The sequence below is a fragment of the Anas platyrhynchos genome, chromosome 4 (assembly GCF_047663525.1).
Source record: "Anas platyrhynchos isolate ZD024472 breed Pekin duck chromosome 4, IASCAAS_PekinDuck_T2T, whole genome shotgun sequence".
Lineage (NCBI taxonomy): Eukaryota > Metazoa > Chordata > Aves > Anseriformes > Anatidae > Anas > Anas platyrhynchos.
In genome coordinates this window covers 62,393,969-62,417,760 of record NC_092590.1, presented here as the reverse complement: position 1 = coordinate 62,417,760, position 23,792 = coordinate 62,393,969, and the positions used below count along the sequence as shown (strand labels likewise).

General features: G+C 35.9%; 1 protein-coding gene across 10 annotated transcripts in view; it reads right to left on the bottom strand.

The window, feature by feature from the left end:
* Nucleotides 1-23,792, bottom strand: part of KCNIP4 (potassium voltage-gated channel interacting protein 4) — a 436,446-nt gene that overhangs the window by 20,028 nt on the left and 392,626 nt on the right. For all 10 annotated transcript variants that reach the window (XM_027457317.3, XM_038178281.2, XM_005017834.6 and 7 more), the window contains one exon: nt 695-764. In XM_027457317.3, the coding sequence (XP_027313118.1) occupies nt 695-764 (70 nt within the window). The remainder of the gene's footprint in view (nt 1-694; nt 765-23,792) is intronic.

Genomic DNA, 23,792 nt, shown 5'->3' with positions numbered 1-23,792 from the left:
AAAAGAAAGAGCTATCAACGGTAACAAGGAAAAATGTAAATCTCAAGAGTTGTGGGAGAAGATGAAGAGCCAGGATTGAAGAGCTTTAGGGGCAGGACTGAATGGTAAAAGTAAGCAGAAGAAAAGAGGAAAACTATTCAAACCAAAAGAAAATCTGAGGTTTGAAACAAAATATAATATATATACATGTGTGTGTGTGTTACCTTTATTGTACTAAAAGACAAGAAAAAGAAGTCATTGAAGGCCCTAAAAATTACTTAACTGAAATTAAGAGTAGCAAAAAAGACCTTGTTTATGTAGAGAAAGCCCATAGAAGTCTGTCAAGGGAGTTCTCCCATTGCTATTAAGATTTTAATTTGATCCATAACTCTAGTGCCTCCTACAGTTTTCACTCCTACTGTGAAAGGTTCTGTAGAATAACAGATAATGGGGCTGACTGCATAGAAAGTTTGAAAGGAAATAACCTACTCAGAGATACTTCGTTTTCAAAGATACTCAAATACAGGTGGGTAACCAGAACAGGATACTGACCTCTTGTAGATATCATTGCACTTCATTCAGAAACATATACTTTTAAATGTGTCCAGCTATCAACAATCTTGTTAATTTGAACAGGATCTTTTGTTAGATTCAGGAGTGAACAAATATAACTCTCTGTACATTGTCATACCAATTACATTTGCCAAGTACTCACCTCCCTGTGGAAAGAACTGAGAGTAAATCTCTTTGAATGTTTCTTCATTGACAACACCACTGGGACATTCCTGGAAAAAGTTAGACACAATAAATAAATAGTGTTGAATCTGGTTCAGGCAAATCCTGTGTGCAGGAGACCATAGAGAACATGTACATGATCATGAGAGTTTAACATGCTGCAAGAGCCTGATTTTGCACTTTAAACCAAATATTAGAGCATCAAATGTGCATCACTTTGAAGTGTCTTATTAAAGAGAAGGGACAACAAAAATGGACAAAAGTTACTTCAGTGCCATTTCTTCTCAATTTCAGTACTGAGAACTGAGTGATGGGTGTGAGCAGCAACTGCTGTGCTGCAGTGCATGGTGCTGTTGGTGGTCTCTGCAGGCCATGGGCAATGGCTCCTGTAGCTGAAAACAGCACTTGTGTGGCACAGAAACCAAGCAGGAATGCAAACTGCGTTTGCAGTTAGACCTGTCACAGAAGGTCTTACTCAAGCCTTGCAGATACTTTTGCCTTTTTACATCTTGTTCGTAAACTGAAGTATGTAAGCAAGAATGAGCAGAATGTGTCATAGTAGGGCAATTTCAGAGAAATTGAAACAGAAGAGAAAATATGTATGGAAAGTATGTAAAGAGGTAGGAAAAACAGAAGGAATATGATTTCAGTTACTAAGTCATGCAGTAAAAAGCAAAGGCAAGACTGCTGAGTCTAGTCCTAAATTTGCAAGGCTGAGCAGATGACTTTAGGCAATGAACTTAATTTCTTTTTGAATTAATTCCTTCCTTAATACAGTGGGTAGAAAAAAAAAAAAAAAAAAAAAAAGGCCTGACAAACTCTATAAGACAAACGTATTTCTAGAAACAAAAAAGGAAAGTAAGGAAAGTGAAATAGTGAAGAGTCGTAGTTCAGTTTCTTTGTCCATTGCTATGCTATTCAGACTGATGGCTCCAATTTATGTGCTCCCAGTCTGGAGCAATAGGGAAAGGAAATAGCTTCATGTGAAGATAAAGAACACTGTAACATCATTTGCCAGTATAATAACAGCTTTTCCTGTGACAGCAAATGATATTTCTATTAGATCAAGTAAGGAACATTCATAGCTTTGACAGCTTATGTGAAGAAACAAATAGCATAATCTTGCTAATTGAGAGATGATGCACTGCCTAAAACACGCATGTCAGATCTGTAGATCTAGGATTATTTTGATTTATATCACGTACTCTCAGCCAAAATCAGACCTTCACCATAACTAAGAATGTGCAAACACATGGTAAGAAACAATTCTGTTTGATCAGAACAGGCAAACAGAGCAGTCATGGAGACAGAAGTACAAAACTATTTATTCCTGGGCACAGAGGCTGTCAGTGATGGAGGCAGAATCAGAGCATCGGTAAGACTAGATATATACTGTCTGCTGGGCCACACTGCCTTTTAAGCCAAAGCCTTTGTGGAACAGTAAAATGAATCTAGCACACCTACCCTTTGTCAGGTAAGGGGTAACTTTGTCAATCCATTGATTGAGGTGGTACTCCCTGTCTATTAGGTATTTGGGTGTGACGGTTTTCTAAAATATTTCTGCTTTCCCAGCTTCAAAAAAAACAAACAAAAACACAACACTATATTCTGGTGCTCTAGAATATCTATAGTCCCTCTCAAGGATTAACATGCTGCTTGTCTCCTGATGTGAAGCCTTTTTGAGTTGTATAAATGAAAGCAAAAGACTGGTATATTTACTTGAAAATATCAGTGAAGCATTCAGATATTCATTGATATAACAATATATTTATTCGATGTAGGAAGTATAACAAAGGCATTTCACAAGTTCCTCTTCTAAGCATACATCGATATTTATTTTACATCATTACCAGACCCGCTCAAGCAAGAGTAACACAACCTTCTCTCTGAGACAAATGGGAATGTGAAAGGACATTGCCATATTTTAAAATTTAGGAAAAGAAGTCATAGCTTCTTTCTGTTCTGCATGTATTTTGTTTTCAGACAAAAAGCTAGGAACATTTTGAATGAACTGAAAAAACACAACCCTGAACATTTGAATTTGTACAACTCAGATTCTGCAATATAAAAATATTATTTTTTTCTGAGAAACTTAATGAATGACAAAACATGTATTTATCCCACTCCATGGATTATTAACACACAAAGCTATTTTTCTACCTTTTCTTTAGATGAGAAAGGAAATACTCATATTCAAAATGTGCTCATCCTGCAAACAGAGCTCTCCTCTTTTTTGCACTAAGTTGTACAGTAACAGGAAATACCAACACCGCCAACGGTGCCAGTGCTTAGTCTAAAGCTTCAAAGAGACTCCCTTTTCCTGATTGCATTTAAGTGATGACACGCTAGAGGAGAATTAGAGGTATTGTGGAAAAAATTGTCTGATTTATTCTTGGCTAGTTTAAAATAAGACTGTCTTTATAGAAGTAAACGACTTACAGATCTTGTTTAAAGGCAGTGCTTCTTTCTGTCACTTAACTGCAGTTTCACCACACCGTTTGAAAGGAACACTGCTTGAAAAGGCAACATACATTCACAGAATTGTATATTAGTAGAGGCAGTAGAGTAGATAAATACAACCTCTTGAATTTATCTAGGCTGACCCTCTGTATTTGCCTCCTGTCTTTACCACAGCATTAGCAGTAACAGCTTAATTTTTCAATCTCTGGAGATTTGTTGTAATGGTATGTTAAGGGCTTTCATTAAAAATCTGCAACGTTGGCCAATTACTCTTATCAGAAATACCTAGTTCAAACTTTTCTTTCTTTATCCTGAGTCTTTCCTTTGAGATTCTACAACACTGTGAACAGATCTCTTCTTAAGTAATTTTAATCTAAATATATATGTAGCCAACATAATATGAGTCCAAGAATGTTCTTTTCCTGGCTTTTTTGTATTTATCAAGACAGAGTATTTCTCTAGTTCTCTATATTTCTCTTGTGAATTCTCTGTGAATATTTAATATTGTGATTCTCTGTGAATATTTAATATTGTGATTGTTAAATATGCGCCATGTCTTTATGTCAAGTTATTGCTGACTTCTTCCAACTGTAATTAAAAAATGTTTCTAAGATTTCATTAAACTCTTATAAAAGAAAGGAAAATAATTCAAAAATAGTTTGAAAGAAAAATGTAAGGCATTTAAACCATTTCCTATGCTCTTATTTTCCTCCAGTTGTATGTAATTTATTCTGTTACAGAAAAATAACTGTTTGACAGTCTTTTAAAATTGCATTAAAAATGCATTATATTCCTTCTGGAGAAAGAAAAAAAAAAAAAAAAAAAAAAAAAAAAGAGCATAAGTTCATCTTGAACTGCTTTTTTCCTGAGTCCAGTACTCTCTTCTTTAAAGAGAAAATAAGATAAACTGACAGAAAGAAGAGACAGAGAATAATAAATATGATTCTGCCTTTTGATGATCTCTCTTGCTTGCAATTTTACTGCTGGGAAATTACACCTCCAGTACATGGTCTTATGAACTACTCCAAAACCTGTAAATTATTTACAGGCTTCATACTGTCTAAGCTGTCTTTCAAAAAAAACATTTCTAAGAATACTGCAATGGGTGGATTCATTTTTGCCACCTAATCAACACCCTTTTTAGACAAGAGGCAAACCCGAAATGACAAAAAAAAAAGGAGAAACAGAAAAGTGTAGGAACAAGAATGAAGGGGAAAAAAAGAAAAGGCTCGGAGTTTTGTCTGTAAAATAAACAATGTAAAATGGATGAAGCTGTATTAGGAGCTTTGGCAATTTTACATATATTTTATTATAGGTTATTGCATGTCAACTACTGCATTCCATGCTTTATCTGCTGTCTGTGTTCTGTTTCATTTCAGATAAATGTTCATGTCTATTGATTTAATTATCTCTGACTAACAATATTTTCTCTTTTTTGCATGTACATCTATTCTGACTGAAAAATTAAATTTACCACGAGCACATAATATAACGGAAAATCATATATATATAATTTTGAAATAAAATACTGCATATGCTTTAAAGCTAATTGCTAATTCTAGCAAAAGCCCCACAACCCAAACCCACAGTGGCTTTTCATAGTTCAGACCAGTTCTGAATTTTGCATTCAAGTACATTGATCAAATCATCGTGAAAATGTAAAAACACAATGTAGACCAAATTAATAATGAAATCCAGTCAAATATTCACTTCATGAAATTCAACCTGAATCGCAGTGCTCTACATATGGGAAGAAATAGTCCCTTGTACTGGTGCAAGCTGTGAAGTGACTGGCTGAATGTCAACCCTGCCAAAAAGGATGTGGCATTACAGTGGATGTCAAGTTGCGTATAAGCCAAGGAAAATATTCTTACTGCAAATATGACAAACCAACCAATGGGCCATGGCTAGCAGGCTGAGGGTGCTAGGGTCTCTGCTTGGCACCTTGGCACAGTAAGGAGCACAGACCCTCCCACGGATGTAGAGAAACTGAAGAGGGCTTATCAGAAGGTCACAAAAGCTATCAGGATGGAGGGCATGTGGCCAGAAGAAGTTGATAGAGCTGTGCTTGCTTAGTCTAGGTCAACACTAAAGGATGAGCTAGTAGCAGCTTACCTGAAGGGCAGTAACAGATAAACAACCAAACAGGTGGTAGGGGTGAACAATTTAACAGTGGTGACAGTCTGAGTTTTATGAGTTTTGTTGTCCTAACTGGACATTAGGACAAACTTTTTCATGCTTCTTGTACACTGCAGTGTAGTGATGTTTGAGATAGCCCCTAATTTCAGCGAGAATTTGTACTGTTGAACAGCCTTGGCAGAGCTTTTCTGTGCACTCTCTGCTTCCAAAGCTGCATCCCTGAAGTTCATTTAAATTTGCTGTATTTTTATGTTTGTTGTGATTGAAGCATAGGCCTTCTTACGTCTTTCATATTTGCAGAAAATTGGGCCATATGATAACTATACAATTCACATGAGTTGCAATACTAAATTAATTTCTCCCACTTAGACATACAATTTTGCTTTTGGATTAAACAGCTATATGTATTCAGAAAAAAAATAAATGTATCTGTTTGGTGTTTATACCCATTGTTGTATACTTGACTTCCCATGGGAAGACATCAACAGCTATGTGGTAAAATTATCTGCAAACCATTAGTGTCATATCTAATAGAAACATTTTGTCTTAATGTTGCTATGCTCATATGTTATATCAGCAAATTTATACCTGAAATTTGCAGTGTTTTTTTCTAGGCTTATGGAAAATTTAACCACAAAAGAACTCAAATGATCTGCAAATTCGTTGACTAGAGAATTTAGTACTATATAAATTATCTGGAACAAGCCCACTGATACTCAATGCACAAATTACTCCTGTCATGTTCCTCCTCTGAAATAAAATGTGTGCCAAAAGTAGCACACGTGAGAAACTAAGGTTACAAAGAGTGCCTCCAAGGATTGAAATGATAGGGACTTTGGTGAAAGACACCTAACATAGTCTCACTATGCCTTGGAACTAAGAGAAAAAAAAAAAAAAAAAAAAAAAAAAAAAAAAAAAAAACAGATAAATCTCACTTTGGAAGGGCCTCTTCACATCCTGACACACATTGCTATTAACACTAAATCCACATTAAAGACTTTTGCTAGAATGGCTTTGTGTATCAGGTATTATGCTTCGACAGTTGAGCCAAACAGGTATTTGTAGCACAGATATGAGGCTAGATCTAAAAAGAATGAGCCTTATAAATCTTACCACTGCCTCTTTCAAAACCTTAATCTTAGTCTCTGATCCTCAATAGCCTCTATGTATTTTGCCAACTCACTTCAGTTAATAGTGGTCTCACTCCTGACTGCTGCTATTTAGGTAACTGCTCAGTAGCAATGGGCCCATGTGAAAAATAAAGCTGAATACCCAACAGCCAGAAGGGTGAGCGGTTACAAAGCAGAAGGGTGAGGGTGGAAAGAGCAAAGAAAAATAGAAAAAGTTATCTCAAGCAAGCAGTGTCACATTAAAAAAAATAAATAAATAAATAAAAATAAAAAATTTTGAGTTTGTTGAAATGATTAATGGGATTCTAAGTGCTGTAATGATTAAGCTGCTGGATCATTAAAAATGCATATATCTCAAGTTTAGATGGGATAATTGGCTGAGCAGGGGTGGTAAATTTTTACTGCACAAAGTTAAAGTTGCAGAATAAAAACAAAAACTGGAAACAACATAAAAGCCAAAGAGCAGCAATGGCATCAAGATAGTAATTTCAATGTCAAAGTTTCTGAGGTGTTTAATTTTCCTTCCTACAGCTGCAAAACACTACAGCTTATTTCAAAAGACTCCTTTGAGTGCCTGATGATTACTATAATATCACAGTATACCTCCAAAACAGGGTGCACAAGGTGACCAGAGTTGTTTTGATTTTTGTTTTTTCCCCAGATGCACCGGTCTATTCAACTCAGCCCTGTCAAATGATGGAACCTGTCCTTGTTAATTTCTGCATTCATCGCCCTCCAATCTGCAGGGAGAGTTTTTCCTGGCTTGCTGTCTCTCAGTTCCTCTTTTCTCTTTACCCTTGCAATAGGATTCCAAGCCCTCTTTCACATATTCTCTGGTTCCTGGAAAGAGAGGTCTATCAAGTCATCTCTGAATCCCCACATCTCAAAATCTCCAGCTCACGTTCTCTTCCCTTTCACCAGGTCCTTCATAGACTTTAAGCATGTTTTCACCAAATATAACCCTATTTATCAGACGGAACAATGAAAAATAAAAATGAGAAGGCGTCAAATGCAAGTTTTTGGTCAAACTACCAAAAATCCCATCTCACTCTTAAGAACAAACACATTCTGTGAAAAGCATTAAAGAATATCTTGTGCAATATTCTGTACTCCCAATTTGTGTCAAGACTTGCCTTGTGCTGTTTCTATAATATAACTTAGGAAAAGTATGCAGAGAGAGAACCCTCTTCTGAAAAACAAAACAAGTAAAACCAAAACCCAAATAACAACAAAACAAACCAAGAAAATCTGCAGAACAGGTGCATTCAGGATTGCCAGCCTGAGGGAATGCAAGCAAGAGCAGAATGTTACATTGGTATGGCCAATTCCTGTGGCAAACAGAACCCAGTGCTCTCTCAGTAACTGCAATGGTTGTAGGCCATGAAAGAGGGTTGATATTAATTTGGCAAGCAAATGCGATATAGAATAAATAGTTATTCTTATCATCTTTGAATAGTTTTCTTTAATGTCTAAATAAGAATGAAGCTACCAACGAAGATAGTTTTTTATTTTGACTAGCTTTTATGTTAGGTGTTTAATTGCAAATAATGAATGGCAGTGAAGTTGCACATACATGTAGATGTTAGTTAGGAGAAGCTTATGTATATTAAGCTAATCTAAGCAAACCCATAGCCTGCTGACACAGGAAGAAGAGAACTCAATGTCCACTGCAGCTTATTTCTCTAGGGCCTGCAGGAACTGGATTTTTACAGTTTTACTATTCCTTGCATATTTGAAATTTAGCTAACATCCAGCTGATATGACATAAAATGATTTAGTCATGTCTGCAGGAATTTAGTGCATGTCAAGCAGAGTAGAAAACACAAACACAAACTAGTCTAAACTTGTTTATATTTATACTTAACAAAATTGTTTATATTTTATAAGCATTTTGCTCCTGGCTGTATGCTGAGTTTGTTAGCTTATGTTTGCAAAAGCACATTCACAAAGGAGCACAAGGAGCACAAATGCAGTGTCGGAGCCCAGCTGCTGCAGTGTACATAAATATGTGCCTATATATATGCCTTTTTTTTTTTTTTTCAGTAAACAGGCCAAACATAGAAGTGATCTTTGTGACAAATGGGCTGGGAGGCATTACTGGAGTTCACACCACATTATTGGGCACCATAGGAGAAACACCAAGAGCAGGAAGAAAAACTTCAGCATCTAACATAAATGAAATGATTTTAGAAGGACTTCAAAGCAGATGGTACAAACAAAATGAGGTTTGGGGGGAAAGAAGGGCTTGATTTCATTAAAGAAAAAGAAAATGAAGTCTGAAAAATATCTCAAAAGATATGCTTTAAAGTGTTGTTATGCACTAGCCTGTGAAGCAGCCTCAAAAAAAAAAAAAAAAAAAAAAAAAAAAAAGTAATTTCAGAGAAAACTTCTCTTGAAATATTTGAAATGTGGCTGAATAAACCAGTAGAAATTAAAGCTGTGAAAATTAACCTGGGAATAGTTAGATAGTTCAGAAGACCTTTTTCTTTTTTGATCAATACAGATTTAAAATATCTCAGACAATCATATTTATGTCTTTTTTTTTTTTTTTTTTTCTAATTACTTCTAGATGAAGCAGTAACAGAAAAAAATAAAGTGGGGTGAAGGGAGCAGCAGTTTTCGTGCCACAGTCAGATACCTCTAAGAGAGAGAAATGAATTCATGGAGATTGAACTATAAGCAAAGTATTGTGCATTAAGGGTTAGTAACATTTCGAGGGGTTACTTCTATGGATTAAAAGAAACCCTATCTATTATAGAGCATCATTTCTCTGAAACAGCTTCTTTGAACTAGAGTCTTCTGAAGTGCAGTATTGTCAGTATTTTGGCTCCTCTTTTTGAAATTAGATGAATGACATCTAATTTCCTTTGTATTGATTTATCATTCAACACTTCCACATCGAGTGGGAGCTTTGAGGAAGATTTTAGGAAATCAACATGTGTATGAGATAATTGCACTGACTGTAGAAGAGATACCTACTTTGGTTCTTTTGATCAGGCAATTATATTTTTCCCCCATCCTCTGTGTTCCTCTTGAGCTTTGCTATTTCCCTGCTATAAAACCTAGATGGTCAAAGGACTGGGGGTGATAGGCAGGATGACATCTCAAATTCCTCACAAAGGATGAGAATTGTTTTTATTCTATTTTACAGCTATGATTTTAGGGTCTGGTCAGGTTTATGATATGATGGACCAAGTCCAGACCTCAGATGTCTTTCTTCTGAAAAGTTTTTTAGGGAAATACTGTTAACTACCAAGGGGAAAGAAAAATTTTAAAAAAAGTGTTTTTCTGACATCCGGCAACACTTATACGCCAGGGAACACAGAACTCCAGCACTTGCTGCTAACCTACACACAAAACTGTTTAAGTACTATCTATTATTGCAGAAAAAGCTTTTCTATACTAAGGTAGAAAAGGCTGTTTGCTTTCCAAGTCATTGCCATGGAGAGATGAGCAGAGGTAGGCTGCAGCAAAAGGGGTCATAGCAGAGAATGAACATGTGTTGGAGGCTTCCTAATTGGTTGTGGCAACCACAGAGGTGCAAAGAAATTGTGTTGTTTTTTTTTGTTGTTGTTGTTGTTTTGTTTGTTTGTTTGTTTTGTTTTGTTTCCTGGGGCTGATCTGTGCAGGTGAAACCATACAGCTGAGACTGGCAAGTTGTATAAATAGTTTTATCTCATACTAAAGACAAAAAAGACCCTCAGTGTAAATAAGAAAGTGTCATTTCCTTCCTTCTGCCAGACAAAGGAGTCCCCTCTGTAGTTTTCAATCCTCTTACACTGGTTTAACAGCTGGGCTACCTGCTGTTCAATCCAACAGATAGGTGTCTTCTTATTCATACCCATAAAGAGAGCATCAGTTAATTTTCTGAGAAAATGATTCTTTAAACAACTCAGAATATTTACTCTAATCAATTTTCATATTTCATTGAATAATGAAAATATTTTGCTAGGTGTTCTAACATTTTAAAATTTTATTTATTTTAATAAATGAATTATTAACGTTATTATTACTGATAAATAAAAACCTGTCAAGATAGTGTGTATCTGGGTATGCCAGAAACACCAGACTCATCCAAGGACTTTTTCCTGGCTGAACATAATTCACATTCCCTAATTGCACTATGTCTGTTTAAAATAAAACAAAGTATAGGACAAAGTGTAGTTAAAACACTGTTATAGCTGAAGGAATTTCATATAGTTTTTGTTCTCAAAATACTTCCTGGATTAAAATGAAGATTAATTGAAGCCTTTCCTGCTTTGTAGGAGTGCTGAAAGACCCGATATGTTAATATGTGCAATACAAATGAATATTCTCAAAAAATAGGAATTTTACAAGTCTAAAACACTATTTTTTATTTTTTTTTTTTTTTTTTTGTTTCCAAGTCATTCTTTATTACACTTCCTGAAATTGCTCTTATGAAAAAAAATATTTCTATGGCCAGAATTATTATTCTTTTCATCTGTGGAATATTATCCTCAGTATGTACAACAATATGGTATATATATGAATGAGTATGTTTGTAATGACCTCTCTCTAGTGTGATGGATTTTCACTCATTTTCTCTAATGAATAACTTGTGCTCAATTCAATTACATTGAAAACCACTGGTGTTTTTAATTTCAATTATCACTTCTACTTTTTGTGTTATCAGGAAAAGGACAGCTATTAATTTAACCTCCTGCCTATTGAAACTGAATTAGCTCTTGGTTGATTTTTTTTTTTTTCTGATTAGATTTCTCATCTTATTTTTCTCAGATGTAGGTTATAAAAAAGAAGAAAAAAAAAAGTGCCTTCACAGATCCTTTTCTTTATTGAAACAATTCTTGTTTTACATTTTTGAAAATAACTTCAGTGCAACCATATAGAAAAATGCTACATCATGGATAAACAGCAATGAATGCTGAAATGTGTTGATGAAATTGAAAAGGGTGTTTTTTTGTGTGTGAAATTATAAAGGATGATTATCTCAGTCTTTTGTCATGATCCCTGCTCTAAATCCTTTCTGTGGATTTGCCTATTTATGGTTACAGGTATAAAGCATAAGCCGTTTTTGCAGGAGGAGCTGGAATCCAGGAGTCATTCCCAAATGGAGTGCCCTGATTATTGGGTCTAAAGGGATATCCTTCCTTTCAATTTTTCCTCCCTGATCTAAAGTGCAGTAGAATTTAGCTAATGGCTCATTAGGATAACATCACGGGTTGTTGAATTACCTTTTCTTTCATGTATGCTGCAAACTTTTTGTTGCTCAGTAGCAACACCCTACAACTCATGGAAACCAGTGGACTTGAGAGCACCCAATATGATCTGACTGATCAAATCAGTCCCCATTGACATCCATTGATGAAACACATATAAGAACTCTGTTCAAGAACTCTGTTTACCTGTTCTCATCAGGTGAAACTCAATGCCTCTTGTTTGAATTTAGCCATCTGCATAAGAAGTATGATAATGCTTCCCAATGGCACAGTAAAGATGTACGAGGGTCTGAAGCACCCTCTGAAGGTGTCTTTAACAAACACAGGCCTCTCCCCACCCCCTGCTTACTACGGCAGTTCCAGAGGAAAACAAGCAGAAATGGAGGAACTGGCTCACATCCAGCATGTGTGACTTCACACTGTAAATAACAATCAACGTTTTGGCTGCTTCTCCCATGCAGTGGGCTAGATGCCAGCAGAGCTTTTAATCAGTGCTGCTCTTTATTTAGTGGTGCCTGCTAACCACTGTAATTTTTAGTTTCCTATTATTAGCACTGGCAGTAAAACAACAGTAAACAACATGACTAAAGCTTTGAACTTAAAAGCTCACCCCAAAGCCTGACACACAAAAACTTTATAGATGAGTCCCTGGCATCTGAAAGGTGCTTACTGTTTCTGGCCTTGCTTGTCACTACAGGAGGGCATTTTACAATCCTGACTTCACACATAGGCAGGAGCTATAATTAAATTAAATGTAGCAGAACCCATGCTTCATATACTTAGTGGTGCAGTTTGTTGTAAATACCTGGCAAAGGCAAAGTACTTTCACTCTTGGGACAAGCTGTATTTAGCCTGGTGCTGCGTTTCATTCATTCTTGTGTAAGCAGTTTTATCAAGTCCCTTCAAATCAGCTGAGTTCTCAGGTGAGAGCAGGAGAAATAGGACCTCACCAGCCAATGCTAGTCACCCAGGTTGCACTCCCTTAAACCTCATCAAGTAATATACTTGAATGGGATGAAGGATGTCACCAGCCCCTTTGTCAAAGTATAGACCAATTTCCTACTTTGAAACCATGGAGGCCATTATTTTATGTGTCTTACACGAGAGAGAGAAAGAATAGAATTTAGATAGAATTTAGGATCTCAGTTGATGCTTTTGTTGGTGCTCCTTGTAGTCTTAGAGATTGGAAAATGTATGGAGGATGAATCTGTACAAACAACTTTCTGCTAAAGGGTCTGAAGCTCTCATGTTGGCAGACTGGCACAATCTATCATGATTACTAATATTTTATAATCATTACTGAAAATGAGCCTGATTGTAGCACAAAATATTTATGAAGCAACCTCAGTATGCTGGGGTTAGAACTATATTTTGTTTAAAACTCTGTTTCTGTTGTTGTTCCTTTGTTAGAGTCAGTGGTTGATACTAAGTGCTGACACTATTTTAATCATGAAATAAGAACACTGGGTTTTGCATTCCTGTGACACATCTGCATGCAAGACATTTGGCTCCAAATTAATTGTTTCAGTATTTTTCAGAGTGGTAGTTCTTTTTTTCTTTTAAGGACATGCAGTGATAAAGGCAGACAGATCAATATTTGGTTAGTGCTAGCTATGATGAAAAACACTGAGGATTTTCAGTTCCTACAGGATCCTGTCAGCTTGCAGAAATGGCAAAGCGCATGAAAGTCAAGGGGGAGTTAGGAACTGGAAATCAAACATTGTATTCATTATTTATATTACATATAGTAATACATTTATCCTTTAACAAAGGTTTTTGCTTTCTCTGCTACCAACAATCTCTTGCAGAAGAGCCCCAGCATTACAAACATAAGAACAGAATTGCTTACCTACATAAATGTTTACAAAACTGGTCTTGAAGTTGGCATAAATAAGACCTGTTTCACCAAGTAGAGTGGTGAAAATCAGGCACTATCACAGGGCAGTGAAATATGTGAAGCTTCTGTGTTTGAGATGCATGTGGTCCACAGGAAGAAATGCTTCTTCCCAATTCACAATGTGAGGGCATTGTACCTTGTCCTGGAGGCTTTGGCTTTCAGTGTCTGCCATGTGTTCCATGTCACACAATAATCACGTGCACTTGTCCAACCTGCCGCACACCACACCTACATTTCCTTTATTCTGTTACCCAAAGAGGTCATCCCTAGAGCATAGGTCCATGGTACGAAGACACCTGATTAGTAGAGCGGTGCTGTTCATGGTAATCATAGAAGAACCAGAGTAGGCTTCATGGCAAGGCTCTGGGACATGAATCTAAATGCTTTTGAAAAAGAGGAATGAACAGCTCCATAAGACAGGGAAAGATGTAGCATTGCTACTTACAGATGAGATATTGTTTCTATAATTCAGTAAAAGACATGAGAAAAACATCAGAATGCAATTTAAAGTTTAGTCAGAAATATAAACTAATAACATTTTTAACACAGCAAAAAATCTTAGTAAGCTACATAAATCAGTCTCCCCTAGATTGTTCTGACGACTCCACTGTCTCATAGTTAGATGCTCGATACATTTTTTTTTTTGGTAGCCTTTCTAAAATTTGTCAAGTCACATCACTGGAATTGAATGCTGAGATAAACCTAAATAAATGGTGATGGATATTTGCTGGGATATTTTTGCGAAAACAAACAGCTTAGAAAAAATATAAAAGAAGCTGGAGATGTCCCAGTTAGAACAGAAAAATGAAAAAGATAACTAGAGAATCAGATATATCTGAAATAGAGTTATGTGTTGTACAGGGTAGGCCTAAGAGAGATTTCATTTCTCATACTGGTATCGGTCTTTTAGGAGATTCATTGAGGATGAAATTGTTTGGCATAAAAACTTCTTGCAAAACCTGCCAAGTTTAAGGCACATAAAACCATAAAACTTTCCTCCTTTCCATAGCTGCAGCTTCTACAGTTGTTCTGCAGAACAAAATAATAAATAAATAAATAAATAAATACTTTTACAGCTTGGACTCCATTACAAGCGATAGTACTACAACTTTGGTGCAGTGGAGCAGATGCTGTATGACTTGATTTCATTTTTTCAACAGTACTGGAAATGCAATGGATTTTTTGGAAATTAAATTCAGTGTTGTTATTTTATCAAGTCTGAGGGATGATTATGAGAGTCAAATCTGAAGAACTATGCTTCTTAAAGATAAGAAAGAAAAAATAATTAATCCCTGAGCATAAGCTTATATCCTGGTGTGTTTAGTGGTGAAACAGTAATGCTAATTGAAAAGAGATGGGTTTCAGTGTTAGGATCCTAATTACATCTTTGCTGGGAGATGGAGGAAAACTTTCTAGAGGGCCCTGAGGTTTCCCAAAAGCTGCTGCTCCAAGGCAATCTGAATGCAGAAGGCATCTTGTTTGCAGGTCTTCTGTTTAATAACTGAGAACTCTGAAGAAGCCCAGCTTGCTCCCACTTGAACTGAGGCAATATCTTGACGTGTAGTCTGTCATGAAAGAAATAAATATTCTAAAGAAACCAGTACAAGGATCATACTTTTTCCAGCAAGGGGCAACAGGAACAGGTACTTGTTTATCTAATGGTTACAAAAAATAAAAATAGAATTAGACTACATGTGGGTGTTGCCTCATGGGCATATCTTCCCCTGGGACTAGAATGGAAGATTTTAGAGCCAATTACCACTAAATTATGGGTGTCTGACAGACTGAAAGAATGTGGGGTTCTTTTCATCACAGACAGATAAAGCAGTGAAGGACAAATCATCCCAACAAAAGAGTAACAGCCACTTTTCTATCTACAGCTCTGGAGTCCCCTGAGAAGACATTCTTATAGTGAAAAACACATGAAGAAATTAAAAAAAAAAATCTTCATCACACTTAGGCATACTCCACTAAAGTCAAGGAAGATTTGCCATTGACTTTAAAATAGGCAGGTTTTTTTATTCTAGAAGAATAAAATTATAAATTCAGGAGCTAAATGTTACAAGTATACAGAATTATCTGTAGGGGTTGTTAAACACAGCTAATCAAATCTTTCATTACTCTTTGGTGTCAAGATGAATTTAATTTTGCATTTGCTTGAATATCTCTGTTGTTTTATGCTGTGCCACTCTTTTCTGTCTTGTTCAGGAGGAAAGTAACAAGCATTGCTGGTTTAAAAATTCATTAATAGTAATGAATCACCCACTTTGCTGTGATTTTTACTGATGATTCATTATTCTGGATCTGGAGAAATACTAAGAGCTTTTGTCCTAAAAACTTTGGAAAGAGGTGGGAAAAAAAAAATAAAAAAAAGAATGTGAGGTGAACTGGATTGTTCAATGGGATACCATGGAAGTTAGTTATTGAACCTGGATTTCATAGAATCATGGAATGGCTTGGGTTGGAAGGGATCCAAAGGAAGGGACCCAACCTGCCTGCCATGGGCAAGGATGCCAACCACTAGACCAGGTTGCCCAGGGCCGCATCCAATCTGGTTTTGAACACCTCCAGGGAGGGGGCATCCACAGCTTCTCTGGGCAACCTGTGCCAGTGCCTCAGAACCTTCTGAGTGAAGAATTTCCTCCTATTATCTAATCTAAATCTCCTTTCTTTAAGTTTAAAATCATTACTCCTTGTCTTCATTACCTCCTGTCCTTTACCCCATTGTCTGGCTGAACAAAAGTTCGCTTTCCTTCTATTTTATAAGCCCCCTTTAAGTATTGAAAAGCTGCAATAAGGTCCAAAGTTGCGTATTGATCCAAATATGCAAAAGCTGAATATTGATCCAAAGCTCAGTAGCCTGGACAGTACATTTCCTCTTCACCTTTGGTCCATTGGTTGCTGCTGATAAATATGATCTCAAGCACAATCACATGCCTGTTGATATCTACAACTGCTGGTAAATAGCTGACCAAAGACAAATAGTGTTATATCCAGCTACTGCAGGTTCACTTATAAAAATTATTCTTGACACATGGTTTTTGTGAGGCCACAGTAATGCTGGTGCATGTTGGAAATGGTAAATGGAGCAAGTAAATCACCATTAGAAATACCACGTGGAGTGTTTTTTAGATCAGTTGTGTGTTTTGTTTTTTTTGTTTTGTTTTTCAGACATAAGGTTACTGTTGTTTCCAGTTGATAGATATGGAGCTTGGTCATGGAGCGTGTTCATTGCTCAAATATACTGCCCACAGAACACACATTTCACTCTTAGTGCAGAGGAATTCTGCCTTCATTTTTCTCTCCTCTAAGGATGAACTTTGCTGTCTCCAGCTCCTGGGAAAGTTCAGTTTCCCACAGTCAACAGCCTCCCTACTGCTGCTCCCCACTTTGTTCCCAGGGTGTGTTTGAGGAAGCTTTGATCAAAGGCTGAGAAGCAATCTCTCAGATAGCCAGGGACACTAAAAGGTTTTGGCTGTCAGAGCAGAGACATTAAATTAGCCAGTTGTCAATGTGGAGCCCATGCAGGCAGTGAAGTACTAATATAATGTGCTCTTGCAACCCAGAAGGCTTTTTAGTGTGGTAGTTAGGGTTTTAAAGGTGCATGGCAGTTAATAAGCCAGCTGGAGAGCCAAAATGCTAGTGTTTTTAGATTTGTAGCTTCATGCTGTGTTTACTGAATCACTCTGTCTTCTGCATTATTGGTTTCTATTTCTTCTGTTACATTCACTGTACCCAAAGTTTTTCAACTATATTTCACAATGGAATTGATTGGGTTGAATAAATTCCCTTTCTTGAAAGTTAACATGAGAATCATTCACATAATCTGATAATATAATACGCACAAATGTCCAGCTGATCCAAGCTGAATGTTGGATCTGCTAGAAACTGGATTTCAGACTTTCCTCAAATGTAGAGGCAGGTTGGTCCATGACATGTGATATTCTTCCATGGCACTACAAAACTTGACCCTGATGCTTTGGCATTTGTGATTTACTGTTTTATTTGAAGATTTATTGCTGTCTATTTTTAGGACAGATGTAGATCAAATATATATTTTTTTAATTTCTTATAAAAAATTACTTCTGTGAAAAAAAAAAAAAAGACTTGTGAAGGTTTCATTGCTTTCTGGCAAAGACTAGACATTGTTGGTTTGGTAAAAATTGACGAGGAATTTAAACAGACAGAAATGATAAAGATTCAAAATTATTTGGAAATTTCTGGCACACAGAACAGATCCATGAGTTCAGCACAACAAACAAACAAACAAACAAATAAATTATCTGTAAAGTTTTGAAGTAATCAGGGCCCAAATGGTTGAACTGCACCATCCAGAACATGTGTTTTTTCCCTGTTCTCTTATTTTGCAGGCTTAGCGTGCTCATTTAAAAACATTTGTGTCCAATCAGAGTCCCTGAATTGCATTTTAACAGGGAGATAACTTGGTGCAGGATTTAATACTGAATTATCTTGTTTTATATATATATATAAAAAAAAAACTATTTGGAAAGAAGAAAGCCAGTAGCAAGAAATTTGAATAGAGGCTTTTGAACACTGTTTTCTCAGCTGAAAAATTCGTTCACTAGAACTTTGTTTGTAGATGTTACAGTTACGACTCATCCCCATTCATGAAGAAAAGGGGGCAGGTAGAAGAAAAAAGAATAAGAGATGTCTCCTTGCTACATTTTTAAATAACAACATTCTCACTGGTGCATTGCACCAAATTTTACATCTCTAATATTAGTGATGATGCAGAAACATTAATCCAATAATTTAGTGTAACTCAAGTAACAAGCTTTGTATCACAGTCCAGATGCAGCAAAAAATAGCTGCAGTGAGCTGTAGCCAAAAGATATTTTTCCAGTCATATTCCAGTACATAAACATTTATATTCTTTGTATCCACATGAAAGCTCTATGGCAGAAAAAAGCTTTGCTGGTAGCTGCTTTTTGTTAAGCAGCTGGCTAGCAGAGCAGAAGGTATATACTGCACATAAAGTGTCAGCCTGGCATGACCGATGTTATGCCTTATGGTGAGCTCCATTGAGAATACCAGAGCACTCAGCCACAGGAAAGGGTATTGCCAGTTTCAAATAGGAGGTGTGTGTGTGTGTGTGAAGCACAAAGAGCAATGCGATCTCACAAAAATATATTAAAAAAGACTCTTGTTTGGAATAAAGAAGAACTTTAGAGGTATTCCACACATTCTGCACTTTCCACACATTCCACATATTCTGCACTGCTATTGATATAGGGTGTTTAAAATCATGCTCTTTTTATATGGTTTATTACCGACTTAGGACCTACATTTTCAGAGATAACTCAGAAGTAAGCAATCGCGATTATGAAGACAGTCTTTGGTGTGCTAGATGACAGTTTTTCCCTAGTGAACACAACATGAAGTATCTCCATGAACAGCAGTAAGTCATGAAATGAATAGAAGTGTAGGGACTGAGTTCATTATTAACTTTCAAAAAGAAGATTTCACTCTTTGCCAGCAACTGTGAGACTAATTGAAATGAGTATATCCACTGAACGCATTAAGGTCTGTAAATCTGTGATGACTGACATCTATACACTTGGTCTGTCAAACTCTCTACCTCCAAATTATTTTTACTCATATTTGAAGAGTTTCAAGTTTCTCCTAACTCTTGAAGGAAATATACAATGAATGTAGGCATTACTTATTGCTGAGTTTGTTAAAAGATTTTTACAGAACCTTGTTTGAAATATAGAAAAGTTCCCTCTAAAGCACTAGTATGAATACGAGTGCTTTCAAAACATAGTTGCAAACTTCTACCCTGGCAAGTTATTATTTATTTATTTTGTTAAGTCTTTCTTCAGTCATCTAAAACTGAGAAAACAAATGATCTGAAGCCACAACTGGTAAATAAAAATGTTAGTAAAGATAAATAAATAAATAAATAAATAAAAAGGGCTATGAGCATTATACACATCTTCAATAACTATCCCTGGATAGCAAAAGATAATTTACAGAACTGTTTTGTGACAGCAGATATGCTATCCAGCTTGTAGGTTTACTTCCTTGGAGTTTCGTTATGCTCTTTTCTACTATTTAGATTCTTCCAGCTGAGCAAGACAAGGTAGTTTTCTAGCAGGGGTAGATATTAATTTTCAGTTTGAATTATTACTATCTGATTTTATAGTAAGATTCAGAACTTCCTTTATTTTATTATGTTTTATTGGCGTTCCTATATAACAAATTTAACAATGCTATTAAATTTGTTAAAAGCATGAGACACAAACCTACCTTCCAGATGTCATCACTGAGTCTACTTGAAAAGAGGAGTTGTTGGTGTTCCTTTGCATATACACTCTCTTCATGTCCACAATGCTGTTGTTAGTGAAGGCATCAGCACCTCTACAAAAAGTTTCAGCACAATGCACAAGTTTGCAGCAGTTACCTTCTACTGTACAAGACGCCTGTCTGAAAGTACACTGGCTGCTGGTGGTGAGATGAAATCATTCCTTTCCTAGGACTCAGTGGAGGGAGGCTGAAAAGTCTGTTTAAGCTCTAAGCCATCTTCAAGGGCAACAACCTCTTGAGAACCAACGTGAGGGGCAATATTCTTTTGTACTAGTGTCCTCATCCCTCATGCTCTTTTTGTTTGTTTGTTTGTTTGTTTGTTTGTTTTTTGTTTTTGTTTTTGTTTTGTTTTCCACACTCTCTCTCTTTGGCTGCTTTGGTCTTGAATCCACATTAATTCATTACAGTACAAGCACATGAATTCAGTGTACAACTGAAAGGGATCACAATGAAATGAAGACATCCTATTGCCTCTGTGAGATGGGAAAATCATAACTCAGAGACAACTGATCCAAGCTAAACTGTTACACCTTTTGTGAAACCTTCTGTGTCAGTGTTCAAGGCCAGGTTGAATGGGGCTTTAGGCAGCTTGATCTTGTGGAAGGTATGCCTGCCTGTGGAAGCAGGGTTGGAATTAGATGACCTTTAAGGTCCCTTTGAACCCAAAGTATTTTGTGATTCTATGACAAGAAGATTATGTTGCCTTTCCCCCTTCTTGTGCCTTTGAACAGGTGCTAATTAATTTAATGCTAATTAAAGAAGCAAGAAAAATAGAAGAGACATCCCAAATCTATTTGATTCATCATCCAGGTATTCAAACTTTATACATCTCTTCCCTTCCTGCCCCCTCCTCCCCCCTTTTCTCTTACAGTAGAACACCTATCAGCTTTTAGTGCCTGGCAAATACAGGACACTTTTTTCATTTGCACAAAACAAATTCTAATCAAGACACTGATTATCTTGGAATCTGCAAGACAAAAGTGGAAGACAGAAGTGTACTTCTCCATTAGTCATAGAGCAGAGCTCTATGTGCAAACAGAATAGCTATAAAGATAAAAGTCATCTCTGCATTGGACACTTTTGTCATACTTCTTTTCTTACCAAGTGAGTTCCAGTTATGACAAGCAAGACAAATACATTTAGTGTTCTCAGAACGTCAAGTATATATGAAAGATTAAGCCAGTCTGAAAATGTTAACTTCAGTACCTTCAAAACTACATTGAGGTATTTCAGTTTTTGCACAAGATAACACTTATACTGCAAAATACACAGCATATATCTATACAACCTTCATCCTCAAATATTTAACACACACACACACAAAAAAAAAAAAAAAAAAAAAAAAAGTAGAGGAATAATTTTTCGATTAAAATGATTTTTATTCAGTGTTATTACTAATTTTTCTCTCTTAAATCTCAGTTACTTTTAACAAAAGTGTAATTTTTCATTCACTTTTTAAACTCTTCCTACATGGAAAGATGCTCTAATTATCAGGTTGTTATATGAGATGCAGATGAAACTACGTTGTTATTTTGGGCACCTGGTCTCAGCACATTACTTTAGCTCATGAAGGTGCTTGATCTGACTTACAAGCTTTGGAGAAGGATATAAATTCAGATAAATATTTGTATCTGACATCTTTTAGCAGCCAACCTAAATGACTTCCTTGGCAGCCTGAAGGCTTTCTTAAATACAGTTCATGGGCTCTACCTTTGAAAAAACTGACTGTAGTGGGAGCTGATGTTAAACTTAACCTTTCTAGACCATACCACTGGGCCTTGTGCCTTTTAGAGGGCTTTAAATACATAATATGAACACTAATCATATGAGGTCTAGAGCTTGGGATTTAAGATCAGCATCAAAACTTTGAATTTTATGTTTTACTAATATGATGATAAAAGATGCTATCTCAACAATGTTAAAATTGATTTTTAATGACAGAATACGAACACTACATAGATACAAAAAGTAATATCAAACATGAGCACCAAAGTAAGTATTTATACAGATTTTATTTACTGGGGAGACTTTTTCCTGCTAAGAATGTCAAAATTCACACTGTACGTGCATTGGGGTTTTGAGGGAATTAGGTTGACATATAGAATGCAGAAATGGAAATTAGTTTCAAACTATTAGCTAATCTTATGCATTAAATTACTCATCCAGCATGAATGTGGACAGTTCAGATAAAAAACTGATAGAATTGTTCACTTGAAGAGGCCTCTAAAGGTCACCTAGTCAAACATATAAAAAATATCCTATAAATATTTTTACAGTTGGGTATTTACATATACATTAGATGGTTAACCTTAGGTGGTTAACCTCAGCGGACATGAACCTTATGCTTTTATTTCCTCCTCAATAGATCGGAAATATACTCTTTTACATTAAAACAAACAACAAAAAAGTGCTTTTTCTCACTTATTTTTTCTAAGATGCTAGCAGATGAACAAACAAAAGAGAAGGAATTTTTCTGAAAAGGTCAATGAGAATAGTTGTACCTTATCACACAAACTCTTTAATGCTCTACACAATCAATAAATGAGTGTTACAACCTAAAAAATGAGCTGTCATTAAGCTGCCTGAGAGTCACAAATGCAATACAAAGTATTACAATGCTAATTGAAACCGAAAATCTTTGAATAAATTAGCATATTTTGAGTTATGCATTTAAGTGTACATGTATGCATAGCATGATGGGAAGAACCCATCTTTGAGTGTAATATTATCAGAGCTATTTTGTTATTCTCGTTTGCCTCATTTACTAACAGTAATAAGAAAGAAGAGTATCTTAGAAATATTGTTTTCCCAATGAATGTCACAAATATAAAGCTGCCTGTTTAAAGCTACAGTAAGTATTCAGGGACATTTTTATACATTCAAAATTACGATTTATACTTTCTCTAATACACAGATGGGTAAGATAAATGTTCATCAAAATATGTTTTCACATCCAGGAAAGCCTAATAGTTTCCCAACGCAATGTTCTATAGATTTTTGATGAGAATAATCAACTAAAATTAAAAGATCATTAACATTTAGGTTTAGAACAGGAGCATCTTTTGTGCAACAAAAGCATTTCCTAAGTATTTTTAAAATGGAAATGTGCCATAGCTCAGGGACATTTTTAAAACTGTGAGAGACCTATCAATGGACAAAAGAGAAAGAAGGACCACATGTTGAGTGCATTCTTGATAGTCTGTGCAATTTATTGTGAAGTACCACTTGTACTAGGTCTGCCACAGAGACACTGGTTTGAAAGGTTAATGACTGCAGCAATCACAATTTCAATTTACATGAAACGGGATGACAGGAAGCCAAATACAAAATGGAGAGGTCCAACTGTGATGGCAGCTGAGAAACAATTCATCAACAAAAGTGCAAGAACATTGTAAAACCAGAGTGTGAAGGACAACCTTTTGAGCTTGGGGAGGGCTTAGGACTTCCGTTAAGATCATTTTTGAGGATAGTATAGAAGAAACTTAGTAATACATGTGATTGAGATGTGTGAAATAATTAATATCTAAAAGCAATGGTTTTCATAGCAGAAATGCTATAGATATCTTATTAAAATAAAAGCAAAAGGCTTGAAATATGTGTGTATTATTTTTCAGAGAAAACGTAATTATGGTATAGACCTAATTTTGGTTAAAGAATGTAAAATAAAAAGATGCAGCTATAACCTTCATCATAGGAAATACTTTAGTAGCAGAATGCCAGGTGACAGAACAGTATTTTAGGGGATTTATAACTCTAAACTTCCTTTATCCTTCCACTTTCCTTTATTTGTCACTGTTGAAAACAGTATACTGAGGCAGAGGTAGAGCTGCTTTTCCTGTATTTCATCAGTTGTTTTATTTTATCATGAGTGGGACCTGTTTCCTCCTGCCATGCTTGCATAAAGACAGAGGAAAAATGTGCATACTA